This window comes from Salvelinus namaycush, chromosome 18, assembly GCF_016432855.1.
Source record: "Salvelinus namaycush isolate Seneca chromosome 18, SaNama_1.0, whole genome shotgun sequence".
Taxonomy (NCBI): Eukaryota; Metazoa; Chordata; class Actinopteri; order Salmoniformes; family Salmonidae; genus Salvelinus; species Salvelinus namaycush.
This window is the reverse complement of record NC_052324.1, coordinates 1,139,816-1,159,979: the sequence shown is the minus strand read 5'-3', so window position 1 is coordinate 1,159,979 and position 20,164 is coordinate 1,139,816. Positions and strand designations below refer to the sequence as shown.

Here is a 20,164-nt window from a genome sequence, read left to right as displayed (position 1 = left end):
AGTAGGAGAAATTTGTTGAATTGAGTTCACTAGAGGCTTTAGACACAGCAGGCTTGCTGTGTAAAATGTGATCCCTGTGCTGGTATTTTGTTTCAAAACATTGACAGTCAGGTCATGTGAAAATGCGACTGAAGTTTGGCCTCGTGTAAATGTCATCCAATCAACTATTTCTTTGTGCATTGCTCGGCTGTTAACATATGAGCCAGTTTATTTATATGTAGAAAATCAGGCAACCTTAATTATTGGGCCTGATCAAATGTTGACTGTAGAGTGCCTTCAGAAAGTATTCATACCCCTTGACTTATTCCACATTTTGTTGTGTTACAGCCTGAATATTTCTCACCCATGTTTTTTGTACATAATTTACGTAAGTATTCACACGAGTCAATACATGTTAGAATCACCTTGGGAGCAATTACAGCTGTGAGTCTTAATGGTAAGTCTCTAAGAGCGTTGCACACCTGGCTTGTACAACATTTAGCATATTATTATTATTTTTTAATTCTTCAATCTTTGTCAAGTTGGTTGTTGATCATTGCTAAACAGCCATTTTCAAGTCTGGCCATAGATTTTAAAGCCGTCCAAAAAATATATAGTTTTTCATTTTTACAGCGGTTTGAAGCTGGTGGACCAAAACCGAAAGTAACTTTTCTTTTGGTCCACCAGCTTCAAAAAGCTGTTAGAAATATTATTTTTTGTAATTAAAAAGATCTTTCCACAACGATTTTGATGGTACAATGATTCCCTACACTATTAGTGCATGTTTTCTCACATAAACAGTGTAGAATTTTAACAACCAGGAAATTACGATTTCCACTAGATAACACGTCCACAAAGTCAGAACAGCTTTCCCAGTTTGACAACAGATGCCACTCCGGTGGGAGAAATCAATAGGCGAATTTCACAGCCAATTACAACACTGACGGGTAAGTAATACTGTGAAACACCATCATTCCACTATTTGCGCCAGATATATTATGGACATTTTCTGAAATAACAATGCAATTATTCTAAGAAATCCTGTGTGTAGCATCTTTAAGTCAAAACTGTAACTAGGCCACTCAGGAACATTCAATGTCGTCTTGGTAAGCAACTCCAGTGTATATTTGGCCTTGTGTTTTTGGTGATTGTCCTGCTGAAAGTTGAATTTGTCTCCCAGTGTCTGTTGGAAAACAGACTGAACCAGGTTTTCCATAAGGATTTTGCCTATGCTTAGCTCTATTCCGTTTATTTTTATCCAATAACACTCCCTAGTCCTTGCAGATGAACAGCATAACCCATAACATGATGCAGCCACCACCCTGCTTGAAAATATGAAGAGTGGTACTCGGTGATGTTGGTGGATTTGCGCCAAACATAACGCTTTGTATTTAGTACATGAAGTTCATTTCTTTGCCTAATATTTTGCAGTTTTGCTTTAATGCCTTATTGTAAAAAAGATGCATGCTTTGGAATATTTTTCATCTGTACAGGCTTCTTTTTCACTCTGTCATTTAGGTTAGTGTTGTGGAGTAACTACAATGTTGTTGAACCGTCCTCCGTTTTCTCCTATCACAGCCATTAAACTCTAACTGTTTTAGTTACCATTGGACTCATGGTTAAATCCCTGAGCGGTTTCCTTCCTCTCCAGCAACTGAGTTAGGAAGGACAACTGTATCTTTGTAGTGACTGGGTGTATTAATACACCATCCAAAGTGTAATTAATAACTTCACCATGCTCAAAGGAATATTCAATGTCTGATTTATTTATTTTTAACACTCTTCCAATAAGTGCCCTTTGCGAGTTATTGGAAAACCTCCCCTGGTCTTTGTGGTTGAATCTGTGCTTGAAATTCACTGCTCAACTGAGGGACCTTCCAATTATCTGTATGTGTGGGGTACAGAGATGAGGTAGTCAAAAAAATGTTAAACACTATTATTGCACACAGAGTGAGTCCATGCAACTTATGTGACTTGTAAGCAATGTTTTACTCCTGAACTTATTTAGGCTTGCCATAACAAAGGGGTTGAATACTTATTGACTTGACATTTCAGCTTTTCATTTTTAATGAATTTGTAAAAATGTCTAACATAATTCCACTTTGACATTATGGGCTATTGTGTGAAGGCCAGTGACACAATTTCAAATGAATACATGATAAATGCAGGCTAATAACAAAATGTGGAAAAGGTCAAGGGGTGTGAACTTTCTGTAGGCACTGTACGTAACATATTTCACTCTTGGAACTATTGAATAGCAGGGTAAAGGTGTCATGTTCTGTGAGCTAACTCCTTCATGTTAGCCCTGTTAGCTCAGCTCGCCATGGACCAACTTTAGTGGAGTTGGCACACTGGCAGTAATTGGATGATTTCCACCTGTTTCCATGCAGCCGGATCCAAAGTAGCTGCAGCCGACAAGTCCACTCCAGGTAGCGGTGCAGCTGGGACACAAGATGGCGGGGAGAACTTCCAGGTTGGGGAGCGAGTGTGGGTGAATGGGAACAAACCTGGCGTGGTGCAGTTCCTGGGGGAGGCTCAGTTTGCACCAGGACAGTGGGCCGGCATAGTGTTGGATGAGCCCATTGGGAAGAACGATGGTTCGGTGGCAGGGGTGCGCTATTTCCAGTGCGAGGCCATGAAAGGGATATTCACCCGTCCCTCCAAGCTGTCCTACACAGAGGGCGAGGCCAACGGGACTCAGACAGCACCTCCGTCCCGGGCTGGGTCGCCCACCCCCTCCACCGCCAGCCTGGCCTCTCACACCCCCTCTGTCAAAAAAGCCTCAACTGTAACGCCAGTCACTCCAGCCTCCAACCTGGCACGCACAAACAGCGAGTCCATCTCCAACCTCTCAGACACCAGCTCGGTCAAGAAGGGGGAGAGGGAGCTGAAGAATGGAGACCGTGTTTTGGTAAGGCTTAGTTCATTTACACTTTGAATGAAGCTGTTATTTTGGATCAGGTAGCTTTTATCCTGAAGCACCTGCCTGCTCGTCCATTTATGCAAGTTTGTCTCAAATGTTCCTCCTCGCCTCCTACCCCTGTTCCAGGTTAGAGAGGGCTAAGCCCCCGCTCCATCCCCATCCCCACCCCCTCCTCTTGCCCCTTGTGTGACCACAAATGCTGTAAATACAGGCTGGTCTCAGAGTCACACGACTGACCACTCCTCCCTCTCACCATGGTAATCTCTCAGGAATGTGTCTGTGGAACACAACCTCCTCCCACCTCCTTCCCAACTTCTCATTGACCAATGAGAACATCCGTTCTAACACTCCTCAGTGAGCTCAGTTTCTGTGTATAGTCCCTCTGTTCACAGCCAAGCTCTGTCCTCGTATGAGCACCTTCCGTCCTGAGTGTGTTGTCCAAGGCCCCTCTTTCTCTCTCTCCGTCAGCCTCGGGCTGTGTAACACATTGTTTTAAGAGGAAGTGTCACCCACGCTCAGAGGAAGGGAGGGTGCTTTTCTCACCACAGTATTCCTCACTTCTCCCTTTAGAGCAGTGGTCAAAAACCGGTAGATCGCGATACTGGTCGATCTCCCAAGGCATTACTAGTTGATCACCAAACGTTTCTGTAAAAAAACGAAGGATAAAGCGTTCCGTTGCTATTTTCTTAATTTGTTTTGCGCTGTTGTTGCTAGGTGCACTTGATTCAGCAGCTCTAGTGCCAGGATGGCAAAGTGTTCCCATTTTTAACAGTTTCATTTGTGTAAAGGTAGAGAACTCCACCTACCCGGCAGGGCCAGAGAGCAAATCAAGTGCACCTATAGGCCTACCACTGGCCAATCAGGTAGCTCAGATCACCGTGTTTGCACAATTCCCTCAAGCCATAGACTGTAAAAAGAAGCCTCAATCACAGCAAAGTTGACACTGACATTTCAAAACTTCTAAACCCATGACAAGAGAGAGACTCAACGAGTACAGCAAAGAGCTGCTGTTTTTAATGAGTAAGTCATGTTTAAATTGTTATTCAACACTGCCAACACTTTGTTCAAAGATTTTATAAGCCATAAAATGTGCGTTCTTCCTACTTCCACTCACGCTACAATCATCATTGCAGCTGCAATGAATTAGTATAGCAAAGTGTTCCGATAAGCTTGGGTTATTATTAGTGGCTTGTCTTTTTTAATATTGATGAATATTTAACTGTCTCTGGTCATAGGAGTAACCATATGAATTTGTGCATGAGGCAGAAATAATGCAGTGTGACTTGTTTCACCATCAGCTGGAAGACTGTCCCCCTTTCTCAGCAAATGGAGAGAGAGCGGCGGGACGGTGAGTCGGTTGAGAGGCAGCCTCACCGCTGCTCCTTCCCTCCCCTCAGACCCCCTCCCCTCAGTCCCCCAAAAATAATAACGCTAATTATTATGCTCACTTAGCTGTGCCTCACAAGTAATACAACAAATGATCTATTACCAAATATTTTCTAAATGGTCTGAGAAGAACAACAGGGTAATTCAAGCATATCCAATATGCAGTGATAATGTATTGGGCCCATAGCCTACTGCACAAACCTCCTTGTTACAGAACTGTTTTTAATAGGTTAATGTTGCATAGGCTTACGTTTTTTTTAGCCTTGTTTAAAACAAATCTGAGCGGTAGATGTCAGCTTGCATTTTGACTTAGAAAGTGATCACTGCTTTAGAGCATTGTAAAAGGAAACGCTGACGATGCATTTATCAGCCCTGTGATGTTGAAAGTTTGACAGGTTGTATGTATTGATTATAATGATGATGATTCTTATTGTTATGTACTGTTGCCTTGGTGGTTTTATCTCATGCCAAGCTAGTTACCCTCTAGGTGCTTTGAGATTCTTTCAGTAATGAAAGCGCTCTAAAATAAATATATATTTTTTTTATTAGGCTTTTCTGAACTCTTTCTTTGCACATTCTCTGCAGGTTGGTGGCACAAAAGCTGGTGTGGTTCGCTTTCTTGGTGAAACAGACTTTGCCAAGGGAGAGTGGTGTGGTGTGGAACTGGATGAGCCCCTGGGAAAGAACGATGGGGCAGTGGCAGGAACCAGGTAATCAGACCAGAGAGGATTATCACACAGGCTTGAGAAACATGCCACTCTGGCAACCAGTTTGTTTAAAAGAGAGTTAAGTACCGCCAAGTCTTATGGGTGTTATTTGTATATAAGACTTTTTTTGGGGGGGGCGCAATGACATCTGTTTTTTTCTTATCCCCTTCATTTGTATTTCCTCAGATACTTTCAATGCCAACCCAAGTATGGCCTGTTTGCCCCAGTCCACAAGGTCACGCGCATTGGCTTCCCCTCCACCACGCCGGCCAAGGCAAAGACCACGGTGCGGAAGTTGGTGGCCACTCCCTCGAGCCTGAAACGCAGCCCCAGTGCCTCATCCATCAGCTCCATGAGCTCTGTGGCCTCCTCCGTCAGCGCCAAGCCCAGCCGCACAGGCCTGGTGAGGCGCGCACACACACTCATAAGTGCATCCACATACACAACTGCAGAGCAACAAGATGTCTGTTCTTTAATTGGTCTTGTCTTTTGCTGTCCTGAGTAGAACTCCCCCCCCCCATTAACCAGTCTAAACACTCTTCTACCTACCCCCCCACCACAGCTGACAGAAACGTCATCACGGTACTCGAGAAAGATCTCTGGCACCACAGCAGTTCAGGAGGTGCTGAAGGAGAAGCAGCAGCACATCGAGCAGCTGATGGCAGAGCGTGACATGGAGAGGGCAGAGGTGGCCAAGGCAACCACCCATGTGGGCGAGGTGGAGCAGGAACTGACCCTGCTGAGAGAGGACCAGGAGCAGGTCAATACACACCGAGTTCCTCCTCATGGTTTACACACACACGAACATTCGCCCTCAGGATTATTTACACACACATTTCCCCACAGATAAGTCTCAGGACGTTCCAGTTTTGGAACTTGTACTCTCATCTGCAAAAGTGTGTTATGTCATACATGACCATGACAAACCTAATGTGAGGAGGACCCATGAAAACACCTTAATGCTGTACCTCACATACTCATGTCACAAAAACCTCTGCACTGCCATCTGCTGTCAATGAGAAAACACTTGTTTTTACAGCCAACTGCCGGATGCATAGCGGCCTTCCATAATGTTGTTTTTTCATGAGTGTCTCTCAACTTATATTCATGATCTGTTTTAATGAATGCATATTCATGTGTTGTGAAGATGGAGGCCAAGATGGACCAATTACGCACCCTGGTGGAGGCTGCTGACAAGGAGAAGGTTGAGCTGCTCAATCAGCTGGAGGAGGAGAAGAGGTGAGGCTTCAGAGGGGTGTGGGGTGAAGGGAGTCCAGGGGGTATGGGGTCTAACTATGGGTATAACTATGTTCTGATGGTGTGTTATAAGGTTATCAGTATAGTATCACAGGGGGAAAAGACATGAATTATGTAGGTCAGATTGAAACCCTGTTTCAAACCCTTGATCCATGATTCCTTTTCAGACCTCTTATGTTAAATGTTCCTGAACTATAATCTGAAGTGTGCTCTGTGTGATAGGAAAGTGGAAGACCTCCAGTTCCGTGTGGAGGAAGCTTGCATTACCAAAGGAGACCTGGAGGTAAACACACACACTTCTACACAAACTCAAAAATATGTATACAGTTTTCCTTTCTAATGCTATGGAGCATCTTTGATTTACATGTCCCTATCTCAAGTTAAAATCGCCCCCTAAGTGACTGGAATTAATCCATTTCATGCTGAGGTGAATCAGAAATCCACCAACACTGCAACTCATCAGGACTGCCGTTGAAACTCCTTGTCTTGTCAAACTGAGACATTTTGATGTAAAAGCATCCTGTTCTGATGAGAGTGCAGACTAGAGTCCATCTCTGGAATTAAAAGTCACTCCGCAACATCCCTGCTCCCGATCCCTGAGATTAAAGTGGTAGGGTATACATTAGATTCTAACATAATGAATGAATAAATCTTATTGAAGGTCCCTATTTGGCTACTCTGTATACATTTCATCAACAGGTTGGCCACCGGCTTGTGATTTTAAGTTGGCAAGTGAGTGATTGGTGTCCTTGTCAGTGACATGTCCTTAATCTAGTATGCCAAGTACTGAGCATGAATATTCTCTGCAGTCTGTCTACACCAGAGATCTGTCCTGCCCAGTGCCCACAGTCCTATTAGGTTTGTTGCATGGCATGATCGATGCCATCTCATATGCCCAGTAAAATGAGACACAAGACTGAAATCTCATTCTCTCTCGTGTGACAGTAAGGTCCTCCATGGAGCAGAGTTGTCAGAATCAGACCTGACTGAGCCTGGCTCTGATGTTCTTTTAGTGTCCATGAAGTCATGCTTTTGTAGAGGATCTGCCTGAGCACGGCACTGTGCAGACTCGCTGATCTACAAATAACTAAACTATTATCCGTGTATTGTCATTCTTCCAAATATGCGCAGTGCCTTGCTTAGACCGATCTTCACAAACCTGGAGGTCTTCCTCTTTTCATGATTATGTAGCATGTGGATATTAACACAGCTTGAATGTTCCCAACGTGTTTTTGGAACACTGTTTGCTTGAAATAAACACAGGAGCCTAGGATCATTTTAGGAATTAGTTGGTGTTTATTTCTTTCCTGCTACCCTCTTGCTAAGAAATGTCAGTGGCACATCAGACTGTAAGGTTTGCACACTGTTTTTCACCATCACTCTAGTGCTATTTGATGGAAATGTGGGCTATTTCTTGGAAAACAACTTACTTTTTCTGCCTCTCCCTTGGCTAACCATATCTTTGTTTACGGAGCAGAGACTGGGAAGCAAGTGGACCCGGGGCTGTTTAATATGTACACGTCTGATCAAAGGATTTGTGTCATTATCTATCCCACAGTGCAACTCCAATCAGGGGACCATCCCAATTACCCTGATGGCGTCCCACATCAAATGTTATCTTTAAAAATGAGTGCTACAGGGTTAGAAGTAATACCCCTTTTTTATCTTCCTTTGATTGCATACTAACGGTCTCTGTACTACTTACTGCAAAAAAAAATATTTTTCACATGCATGCAGCTTTAAAAAAAACAACAAACCAAATCAACACAGCAAATGTTTTCTGTTGATTTCAAGCAATTGACAGTGTACTAATGTTGTCCTGTAACTGCTTCAGTCAGTGACGTTACTGCTTCTTTTTCTTCTCCTCTTGTTCATGTTGGCCCAGTGCTAAGCATGGAACCACTGGAGATGCTCCCCTCCACCATCTCACAGCCTAGTCACGGTCTTGAGCTCCAACCTTCCTATTGCCATCTGTTGAAACCAGAAGTAAATGTTCTACACTTGGTAGCAATTCAATTAGGTGCATTTTAATGTTAAACTTAATGAATCGGTCCTGGGGTTGAACTAGTATATTTTTTTAAATACGTTTTGCCCCCATTCTACAGTTATTATATATAATTTTTTACTGATTTCTGTTCTAAGTAGTTTAATGAATGTACATGGTTTCTGATATTGTTTTATCAGTTGATCAGTGATCTTATACTCACTAAACAAATGGGCGTGATCACAAAAGAGAGCGAGCGCAGTGTTGCTGTTACAACCTGCCACGGTATTGCCATTTCATGTAAATAGTTAAGTTTCATCTCCCTTTCCTGTTCACATGAATGTGCAGAAAGGACCTCAAAATCATAGAGTAAAGCAGGAGATGGGGGGGGGGGGGGGCAAAAACATGCCAACAGTGCTTTCTCTTTTTATGTGCAGTCACGTCCATTTCGATTTGCACTCATTTGCTGGCTCACTCACTCAGTAGTTCACACATACTTCTATGCATTCCTTCCTAGTCTTTCCCTTTGGTTGTTCACAAGGTCATTCTGCATGGATTCCTCTAATCACAACTGCACATCTATAAGCATAGCACATCTCCCCTGCTGCTTCTATCATATCCTCTTATCACCACCTCCAGCTACATCCCCAATGCTCACCTGTGCTAGGCATGGGATCTGCATGGGGTACCCTTTTCCTTCCCCTCCCTCCCTCTTCCTCTGTCTGCGTTGGGCTGGCATGTGATGGTGGCACTGGTTTTGTTCTCTTCCTCTCCCCTTCTTTACTAACAGACGCAGACCAAACTGGAGCATGCCCACATTAAGGAGCTTGAACAGAGCCTGCTCTTTGAAAAGACCAAAGCTGAGAAACTCCAGAGAGAGTTAGAAGACACTAGGGTAATGGATCTTGCTCTGCACAGTGGTGCGTTTGGAAAGAGGGGTGGAGTGTGGATGGTACCAGGGGTAATGTTGCAACTCTTGGGAGGGTGTACAATGGGTTACAGAGGATCTCCAAATGCCTGTTGCACTGGCTTCCATATACTGTTTTTCTGCCCATTTCTGCCATAGAGGCTTGTGGATGGGGAGTTGGTATTTAACTGCATTTGAATGTCTCTAAGCAAACATTGAATGGTGTAGTTGACTCATCTTTTTACTTGCTAGCAAGTAGCAATTAAGAATATTAATTGCTATTAATTGTATTTAGAATACAATCCTGTTCTTTTTAGATTTGCCGTTTTCTGGGTAAAACCTAGACTTACACTTTGGCCATGTCAGGGCCCCACTACATATAGGATCATTAGGGTTCTCCATCGTGGGGTTATTCACTTGCCTCTTTCTCCATGTTTTCTTCTGCCCACTGTATCCACAGCTTTTGTGGTGCAACATGGTAGCCAGACAGCACCCCTACACCCAACCATTCGTTGCTCCCAGTTGGCCTTTGTCCCCCCCAATCCTACCAGCCCCAATTGTCCTGTCCATCTGGGATCCCCCACCTCTTGCGAGTCTATTTCCTGCTCCCACCCCTTAACAATGCTTTTATGCGTCTGTCAGGGGTTTCACAGCCAATGATGGAGTATTAAACTGCCATCCTCAAGGGCCATAGTCTCTGCTGGTTTAGTTTTTCCCCTGGTTCTTAATTAATCATTTGACGTCATTAGTTGGGGGAGAGAGTCTTAACTATCAAGTTTCTCTGGCCTAAATTGACCCCTGATATAAACGTAAGGAGGAAAACCAGTAGAAGCTGCAGCATTTGGGGACAGTAGTTCAATACACAATAATTATGTGTGATGACTGATATGGTTCCAGCTTATATCCACTAGAGGGCGGTGTAGTACTTCAACTGTAGGCATTTTATGCTAATGTGGGTCTGCACTGTTACTTTCATTGCGCTACTACTGCAACTATGAAGGACGTGTGTAAAGGACTTTCTTAGAAAAATATTGACCCATGTAAACCTGTCTGATGACAAGGGGCTTCAACAGCTACCCTCTTGTCCTGCCAGTACACACACAATCACAATGTTTCCATAGGTTGAAGAACATGGTTTTGTTTGAGCCAGAGTTGTGCCATCCCATAGGTGGCCACGGTGTCAGAGAAGTCCCGCATCATGGAACTGGAGAGGGACTTGGTGCTGAGGACCAGGGAGGTGGCTGACCTGCGGCTGCGTCTGGAGGTCCAGCAAAGCACGGAGGGCTCCGACTCCACCACCCCCCCTCTCCTGGAAGAGGTGAGCTCTCTGAGGGCTCAGCTGGCCTCTCAAGCAGACCAGCAACAGGTTGAGCTGGCTGGGCTGAAGGAGACGCTGGCAGCGGAGGAGAAGGCCCACAGTGAGGCAGTGTCTCAGTTCCAAGTCTCTTCCACCAAGATCTCCACAGACAACGAGCAGTTGAAGCTGCGCCTCAGCCAGAACGAGAAGGAGAAAGCAGACGTCATAGAGCTGTGGCGCTCCAAGCTGGAATCTGCCATCGCCTCACACCAGCAGGCCATGGAGGAGCTGAAGGTGTCCTTCAGTAAAGGGGCCGGTTCCAAGACGACAGAGCTGGTGGAGACCAGGAGTGCCCTGGAGAGGCTGAAGGTGGAGCACAAGCAGGCACTGGAGGAGGCGGGAGCCAGGTGTGAGGCAGAGGCTGCAGCCCGGGCACGGGAGACAGGGGAGCTCAACAAACAGCTGCTGGTCGTGTCGGAGGAGAAGGAGTGCCTGGAGGAGAGCCTGCGGTCCAGTGTGGAGAGTGCTGAGGAGCAGCACCTGGTGGAGATGGAGGATGTGCTGGGCAAACTGCACACTGCTGAGCTGAAGGTAAATGAGCTGGAGGAGCATGAAGCTAAGCTTGTCCAGCAGACCCAGGACAGTGCCAAGGAGGTCCAGGAGCAGGTGGCAGCTATGGAGGCCCTGCAGTCCCAGGCAGGCCAAGGTAACCAAGCTCTCCAGAACCTGAGGACCCAGCTGGAGGAGGCCCAGAGCCAAGCTCGCTCACAGGGCAACAGGGTAGGTCCATACCCACGCCATACTACCATTGTCCATGACCATATTCAGTTTCTATTTTGTGAGTTTTCCAGAAAAATAAGCGTGAGACACACCTGTGGTATTTGATGTTGTAATAATTTATCCCTACCTTCAAAGCAATTTACTTTTGTTTCATTTTATTCATTATTAGCTTTTCCTTCATTTTGTCACTCATCATTTTTTCCCCCTTCAAAATGTTCTCCATGTCCATGGTGTCGCCCCCTGGACTGTGGCTGTAGGTCAGTGAGTTGAACTCTGAGCTGGAGGGTAAGCAGCAGGAGCTCCTCTCCTTGCAGCAGAGCCTGACCTCTGTGCTGCAGGACAAGGTCTCCTTGGAGCAAGAGCTGGGCAACCTGGTGAGTACTAGGATTTATGACTGGTGTTGTGGCGCCAGGGGTTGGGAATGGGTGGCCTTGCATGACTGATGGGACTGTAGAGCTCAAGGTAAGCTCAGGTAAGGAAGAGCATAGCATTGAAATTCTTGCTTTTTGTTTTCATGGGAATGATAAAAAGTATCTACCTTCTATTACACACTTACGATACCATCAAAGATATAATCCTTAAATACAAATGTTGGTTAAATAACTTGTGTAGAACATTATTATTAGTTGTCAATCATTTTGAGGTTTGTCATGGAAAACTCTTGACTTAAGCATGCACAAATGTATTCAATAAAGTTTTATTTCCTCAGAAACAAAAACTGTCAGAAAGCACAGACAATCAGGCTAAGTCAACACAAACTATTCAAGGTAAATATATTTACTTTTTTCATGTATCAACGTTACAGGATGTTTGACCTGTAACAACGTTAGTCTTTGTTTTCTTATTACTTGGGTTACGTGGGTTTTTATCTGCAAGACATATTTTCCTAGAAAGAAAATGTTGACTTCAAGCTAATCTAATGACGAGCAACGATGTGGTTTTCTGCAAATAATTCATTATATTGGTCCACATGGCCAAGCAGTAGACAGTAGATTAGTGCATGTAATTGTGTCTTGCTTAGTGCTAAGAACTTGAATGATGCAAGCTGATAGTGTCAGTCTAAATTCCCTCATTCTGTCAGAGTTGCTTCAGAAGCTTAGCAAAAAAAAAGAGCAGTGCACACCCCACTCAGAGGCTCTTAGAAGCCAACTTGCAGGTTAGAACACTGGCCAGCACTACCCTTCAGTACACACAGCTCAATATGACCATTCTCCCTACGTACATTCAGTAATGTAACTTTGCAACCTACACCAGGGGTTTCCAAACCTGCTTGTTTTTGTAGTCTTGAGTTTCTGCTAGATAAACCAGGTTGTGATTACTGAATCAATGTCTGAATCAAAAGGGCAACCACAACCTGTTTTGAGAAAGTTATCCCTGACCAACACCACAAAATATCACCAATGTTTTACAAAAATAATCACTATAGAGTCTGAGTTAGTCATTATGTTTATATTGTGTAACAAATTGGCTGTGTACAGTATGTGTGCTTGTGTATGTGGATTGAGGCTTGTTACCCATGACTGAATTATGTTTTCCTCTCACTCAGGGCTGGAGAGGAAGCTAAAGGCTGGAGAGGAGAGGCTTGATCAGCTCGCAAACGAAAAGGCCAAGCTCCAAAGTGACATCTCAGACATGATGAAGTCATCAGGCGACAGTTCAGCACAGCTTACCAAAATGAATGAAGACATCACTCAGAAAGAAAGGTACACAATGAAATGTCACAAACAAAGGTGTTCTCAAACATATTAAAGTAGTTAAATGGCTTACTCTCATCTGAGAAGTCCACAATCCGGTTTCCTCCAGTGCCAATATTTTAATGAGAGTATGACAACAATGCACAAAACCTGTCCATCGCCCTGGTTTATCAGTTTCAGTTTCAGTCTAAAACGGTTTGAATCTGTCCTCTACAATGAAGCCACAGTTTGTTTGAATGCCACCGGTCTCATTTGGTCAGAGATTGATCTCCCCCTCCTTCCCCTTTACCAGGAGGCTGGAAGAGTTACAGACCCAACTCGCAGAGGAGAAGGAGCGGGCTGCATGTTCTGAGGAGCAACAACAGCAGGAAGTTGCCCAGAAGGAGCAGGAGCTGAAGGGGGCCAGAGACGAGCATCAGGGCCAGCTAAGCAACCTGCAGGGGAAAATCACACAACTGGTGATTGAAAATCCAGAGATGGCTTTGAGATGTTGATGATTGGGATAAAGTAGATGATTAGATGTAAAGAGAAGAGGTTTGTTGTAAAACGGCCTACATTTTTCAGGAATAGACGTTTTACTGTCTCTAACCCAAACACTGAAATAATCTACCACTGTCCCCCTACCAAACAGCAAATGATTGCTGTTAGTTACTGTCTCCTTCATTTTATGTTGTGTGTAGGAGAAGAGTTTGCAGCAGGGTGAGGCCCAGGCCAAGGATCTTCAAACCTCCCAGCAGAAGGCCCTGTCTGAGGCCTCAGAGCACCATGCCAAGCAGCTCCAGGAGCTGCAGGGTCAGGCTGACAAGACCAAGCAGGAGCTGAGTGTCTCCAGGGAGAAGGCCCAGGAGCTGGAGAGGCTGGTGACTGAGCTGCAGCCTTACAAAGAGAAGGCTCAGGTGAGCACCCACCATATAATTATCAGGACCACCATGTTTAATGTTCTCAGGAGGAGCTGCCTTTTTGTACAAAAAAATCGTGCTGCTTCGCGTTAGGTTTCTTTAGGTTGACTGAAGTATTAAGTGAGAATTTTTCCAGTGTAGTCCTATCCACTTTCTGTAAGAGATGTCAGTAGCACCTTATTTTACAGTACAGAAATGACTTGGTTATTATTATGTCATTACCATTTGACTATGTTGTTTCCAAGTCAAATAAAGTGTTTCCTGAAGTGGTCTATGGTTAGGTTTGATATTCACTTGATGGTAATTAGACCACCTCACTTCTAATGTCTGGGTAGTAATCATACTGTAGGAAGGAAGGTAAGAAGTAGCTGAAGTCCGTATTACTTTCATGAAAGGTTGACTGTTAGAACAATTATGGCATAGCACAGTGACCTCATTCTTTGAATTCATTAAAACAAATTGAATCATAAAAAAAACACTAAGCCCAAGATTCATGTTAGTGTTTTATCTGCTCATATTATTGCTTTTTGATAATAGCTGTTTATTCAAGCCCATTGCACCATGTAATATATCATATTTGTTGTCATATATGCACCATCTTCATTTCAGCATTGACTGTGTGGCTATGTTGTGGTGTGGTTTTAGGGGCTACTTTGAAAGCAGAGGCACACCTTAGATATAAAAAAACTGATGTTGACATTTTAATTCATGCTTCAATAATCTTGATTAACTGGATGTAGTAACCACATAATTGTTAGTGGTTTAATTAGTGTCGTTTCACGATGAGTAGCCGGTATGTAAAGTGTAGGGCTTCAGTCTGTGCTCACCATTTATGGGTTGTTCCACAATTTCAATCCCTTTTTGGTAGCGTAATTTGTTAAAAAAAAGCTTTTTATTTCACCTAATTTTAACATTCTGTCATGAAGAACACATCTTCAACTCAATAAAAAAAACATGTTTTCCCATTTACTATAATAAGTGTATTTTTAAGTGCCAAGTAAAGTAACAGAGTTGACCGTAACGGGGTTGACAATTTAATCTTAAATCAGCCATAAACCCCTTGTGACAGGGGGAATGGGATCTTCTTGTGTGCAACAAGGAGGGGCAATTGAATACAAGCTTCACGATGTACAGTTGAAGTCGGAAGTTTACATATACCTTAGCCAAATACATTTAAACTCAGTTTTCCCAATTCCTGACATTTTAATCCTAAATGTCATGTCCCTGTTTTAGGTCAGTTAGGATCACCACTTTATTTTAAGAATGTGAAATGTCAGAATAATAGTAGAGAGAATGGTTTATTTTAGCTTTTATTTCTTTCATCACATTCCCAGTGGGTCAGAAGTTTACATACACTCAATTAGTATTTGGTAGCATTGCCTTTAAATTGTTTAACTTGGGTCAAACGTTTCGGGTAGCCTTCCACAAGCTTCCCACAATAAGTTGGGTGAATTTTGACCCATTCCTCCTGACAGAGCTGGTGTAACTGAGTCAGGTTTGTAGGCCTCCTTGCTCGCACATGCTTCTTCAGTTCTGCCCACAAATTTTCTATGGGATTGAGGTCAGGGCTTTGTGATGGCAACTCTAATACCTTGACTTTGTTGTCCTTAAGCCATTTTGCCACAACTTTGGAAGTATGCTTGGGGTCATTGTCCATTTGGAAGACCCATTTGTGACCAAGCTTTAACTTCCTGACTGATGTCTTGCTTCAATATATCCACAATTTTCTTTCCTCAAGATGCCATCTATTTTGTGAAGTGCACCAGTCCCTCCTGCAGCAAAGCACCCCCACAACATGATGCTGCCACCCCCGTGCTTCACGGTTGGGATGGTGTTCTTCGGATTGCAAGCCTCCCCATTTTTCCTCCAAACATAAGGATGGTCATTATGGCCAAACAGTTCTATTTTTGTTTCATCAGACCAGAGGACATTTCTCCAAAAAGTACGATCTTTGTCCCCATGTGCAGTTGCAAACCGTAGTCTAGCTTTTTTATGCTGGTTTTGGAGTAGTGGCTTCTTCCTTGCTGAGCGGCCTTTCAGGTTCTGTCAATATAGGACTCGTTTTACTGTGGATATAGATACTTTTGTACCTGTTTCCTCCAGCATCTTCACAAGGTCCTTTGCTGTTGTTCTGGGATTGATTAGCATGTTTCGCACCCAAGTACGTTCATCTCTAGGAGACAGAACACGTCTCCTTCCTGAGTAGTATGACGGCTGCGTGGTCCCATGGTGTTTATACTTGCTTACTATTGTTTGTACAGATGAACGTGGTACCTCCAGGCATTGTGAAATTGCTTCCAAGGATGAACCAGACTTGTGGAGGTCTACAATTTGTTTTTTCTGAGGTCTTGACTGATTTCTTTTGATTTTCCCATGATGTCAAGCAAAGAGGCACTGAGTTTGAACGTAGGCCTTGAAATACATCCACAGGTACACCTCCAGTTGACTCAAATTATGTCAATTAGCCTATGAGAAGCTTTTAAAGCCGTGACATAATTTTCTGGAATTTTCCAAGCTGTTTAAAGGCACAGTCAACTTAGTGTATGTAAACTTCTGACTCACTGGAATTGTGATACAGTGAAATAATCTGTTTGTAAACAATAGTTGAGTAAATTACTTGTCATGCACAAAGTAGATGTCCTAACCGACTTGCCAAAACTATAGTTTGTTAACAAGAAATTTGTGGAGTGGTTGAAAAAGAAGTTTTAATGACTCCAACCTAAGTGTATGTAAACTTCTGACTTACACTGTATATATATTTTTTTTAATTGCCTGTCTATCTATGGGTAACAGGGTTGACGTGTTATGCTCGACACACTGTTTTACACCACAAAACAACAGAAAATTGCCAAAAAGTGTAGAACCAGCTCACCTGCTTTTGCACTAGTTTGACCATAATAAACGAGTTCTGGTCACGTAACGGATTTTAAAATGCAATATTGGTGCACAATTTCTACTTAATATCAAAGGGATGCAAAAGGGCAGAATTTCGTGGCACAAACATTATAAGACAATTAAAACAGGGTTATCTACTTGTAAAAAAAAAAATATATATATATATATATATATTCTCAATGGAAAGTACTCAATTACACACACACTCCTCCTCACCTGGTGCACACTGATTGAAAACCTGAATCATTAGAGCCCACTTAGAAGGCACACACACACACACCTACATACACATGCAATCATAAGCACTCCATTGGTATACCTCTGTTTTCAATGTTTTCTCAAGTTTTCATGGTGTCAGCTTTAAGTTTCTTTTTCTCCCAACTGTCTTTTATGCTTGCACCAGCTTAACTTTTCCAATTGCATTTTATAACTTTTGTAATAAAATGCTTGACTTATTTTGTTTTCCCTTTTTATATGCCCATTTTTTTCTTTCAACTTTTTTCCCTCAGTTTCTTTCTGATGAGCTCGACTCGTCCGGGCAGCATATTGAGCGATTGTCCACAGACCTGGAGAAGCAAATCTCAGTGCTGGCGCACATGTCTAAGGAAAGCTCAGATTTCAAAGCTCAGAAAGGAAGTCTCAAAAATCAACTCTCTGAACTCGAGGCCAAGCTCTCAGCCTCGGAGGCTAGTCACCAGGAGCTCTCAGGTAAGACTGAAGAACTTCTGACACTGAGGGACAAGCTCACAAAAGAGCAGGAGGAACTTTGGACCACCAACCGGAAGCTAGATGGAGAGAATGCCTCACTATCCAGAGAGGTGGAAAAGCTTAGAGTTGCTGTTGAGGAGGCACAGGCCAATAACAAATCCCTCAGTCAATCTGAAGCGGAGCGTCAGTCCCAAATTGAGGAGCTTCAAAAGACAAATGCAGAGAAGCATGAGGTCCTTTTGAAGTACCAACAGGAGATCCTGCAGCAGGAAACTAAGAGGAAGCTGCTTGCAGAGGTCTATGAGAAGACCTGTGAGGAGAGGAACGAGCTCCAGGAGGAGCTCAAGCAAAGCAGGGAGAAGCTGACCTCTGAGAAGGATAGCCTTTTGTTGGAGAGGGATGCAGCCAGAAATGCTAAGAAATCCCTTGATGCAAAGAATGTGGAGTTGCAGGCAAGGTGTCAGTCTTTAAGCTTGGAAAAAGAAGACTTCTATCTGAAAAACACTCAGCTGCAGGCACAGACAGAGACCTTGGGCAAAGATAAAGTGGAGATGTTTACTCAAATTAATGCTGCCATTTTTGACAAAGAGGCCCTCCAAGCCTTGAATGCAGAGCTTCAAAATCAGCTGAATATCACTAAGAAGGATCTTGAGAAGTCTGTCCGTGACAAAGTCGAGCTACATGCTTCAAAAATGAGCCTGGCCAAAATGCTGGACCAGTCCAAGACCAGCAGTGAGGTTACCGACTCTGAGAGGCTTCACCTCCTGCAGGAGAAAGAGGACCTGCTTGCTACCCAGCGAAAGGTGTGTTCTGAGAAAGATGAACTTATCAAGGAGAGAGAAGAGTTAAAGGAGAAGTTCAGACTTTCTACAGAGGAAGTGGCAACCTCTAAGGAGAAAGTCAAAGAGCTGTTGTCATCTTTTGGTGAGGAGAAGGAAGCACTTTGTCTCCAGAATGCAGAGACTGAGAAGGCCCTACACTCCATACGCAAAGAGAAGATGGCTATGGAATTAACACTGGAAAAGCAGAACATGGAGAGTGACCGTTTGGTACATGAAAAGGAAGAGCTGGAAGAAAAGCACACAAAGGAGATCTCTGAAAAGTGTACTCTAACAAAAGAGCGTGACAAGCTAGCAGTTGAGATCCGCAGTATGAAGGACCAGCTGGACAGATCCTCTACGGCCAATGATGACCTGAAGCAAGCCAACTCCAACCTCACGTCCTTGCTGGAGGAATTAAAACAGAAGATAGAAAAGGTGGAGACTGAGGGAGCTTCCTTGAAAAAAGAAATGGTTGATCTACAGGCACAGTTACAGAAGCTTTGCTCAGAGAGGGAGGCCCTTGAAAAAAGCAAAACTGAACTTGCAGAGGAGCATCATGAACTAAAAGGCAACTCTGAGCAGCTGCGTTTGGAACTCATTCAGCAGAACGATACCCTAACAAAAAAGAGGGATCTCCTGCTTTCCCAGCAGACTGAGCTTAACAAGAGCCTGCAGAAGGACAAAGAGGATCTGCTTCTGCAGGTCCAGGAGTTCAAAGTGAAAGTGATTCTGTTTGAAAAGGCAAAAATGCTTCTTGAATCGCAGCAGCAGACTGAAGCAAGTGACCGAAGTAAACTGTCCTCTGCAAAGGATGACCTCTCCAGAGAGAGAGAGGACTTACGGACACAGCTGTTCACTCTGACACAGGAAAATATTACTCTCCTGCAGTCTGAATCCAACCTGAAGGCAGAGGTTGCCTCTGTTTGTGTTGAAAGAGACACAATGGCCTCTGAGAGAAATAGTTTGCGTAGTGATTTAGGGCAACTTAAGACAACCCACACTGGATTGTTAGGTGAGAGACAGGGTCTGCTTGAGGAGAATGCCCAGATGCAAGTCAAAGTGCAGGACCTCACTCAACAATCTGTCACCAGAGAGAAGGCCATGGATGAGTTGTCTGCCAACCTTAAGCATATTGGAGTGGAGAGAAAAGCCTTGGCTGGGGAGGTTGAGAACTTAAAGGCACAGCTGAAGGAGAGGGACCAAGAAAAGGGTGACTTGGCTGGAGACCAAGTATGCCTGTCTGCCAGACTGAAGAAGCTTGTCAACGAGGTCTCCTCCCTGGCTAAGGAGAAGGTAGACCTCCTAGCTATACAATCCCACCTGGAGCAAGACCTTTCCTCCCTCCACAGCAGCCAAGAGAGTAGGGATGGGGAATACTCAACGATCATGGGGGAGGTAGAGAAGCTGCAAGTTACCCAGACACAGCTTGAAGCAGATGCCCAGGCCCTACGTGCTGAGAAGGCAGTGATGGAGGGACTGCACAAAGCCTCTGTGGAGGAGGCATCTGTGTCTACCAAGGTCAGAGAAGAAATGGCCACCAACCTGGAAGACCTGAAGGTCCAGAAGGATGCCTTGCTCAAGGAGAGGGACAAAGCCACCCAGCAGGTCACCCAGCTTGAGGCTCAACAAAAAAATGCTCTTTCCAAGCAGCTTGAGGTACTCCATTACTAACAAACCCCGTAACTAACCCTCACGTTGAGCTGGCTGTGGTCATGTTTCAACCTCACTGCATGCTACTCCGGTCTTCTATTTACCTTAATTTTTGTTTAATCTCCTTTACTAACTGCTCTCTTGCTTCTAGTCCATTGCGAAAAGTTTATTTATGAAATGTAAATTCCTTTGGGCTTAGAACGTGATTTGAGAAGTTCCTTGGTTGGGGTAGATGGTTACATCCGCTCCCTTAGAATTTGGTTTGAAAATAGTAAGT

General features: G+C 43.9%; 1 protein-coding gene across 4 annotated transcripts in view; it reads left to right on the top strand.

Annotated features, from left to right (window-relative positions):
• clip1a (CAP-GLY domain containing linker protein 1a) overlaps window positions 1–20,164 on the top strand; it is a 53,121-nt gene that overhangs the window by 15,611 nt on the left and 17,346 nt on the right. For 3 of the 4 annotated variants that reach the window (XM_039013046.1, XM_039013045.1, XM_039013047.1), the window contains exons 3-15: window positions 2,370–2,890; window positions 4,874–4,998; window positions 5,182–5,398; window positions 5,558–5,755; window positions 6,143–6,234; window positions 6,475–6,535; window positions 10,312–11,220; window positions 11,478–11,594; window positions 11,930–11,987; window positions 12,767–12,923; window positions 13,207–13,372; window positions 13,595–13,810; window positions 17,218–19,893. In XM_039013046.1, the coding sequence (XP_038868974.1) occupies window positions 2,370–2,890; window positions 4,874–4,998; window positions 5,182–5,398; window positions 5,558–5,755; window positions 6,143–6,234; window positions 6,475–6,535; window positions 10,312–11,220; window positions 11,478–11,594; window positions 11,930–11,987; window positions 12,767–12,923; window positions 13,207–13,372; window positions 13,595–13,810; window positions 17,218–19,893 (5,513 nt within the window). The remainder of the gene's footprint in view (window positions 1–2,369; window positions 2,891–4,873; window positions 4,999–5,181; window positions 5,399–5,557; window positions 5,756–6,142; window positions 6,235–6,474; window positions 6,536–10,311; window positions 11,221–11,477; window positions 11,595–11,929; window positions 11,988–12,766; window positions 12,924–13,206; window positions 13,373–13,594; window positions 13,811–17,217; window positions 19,894–20,164) is intronic. The other variant, XM_039013048.1, reaches the window with a different exon arrangement.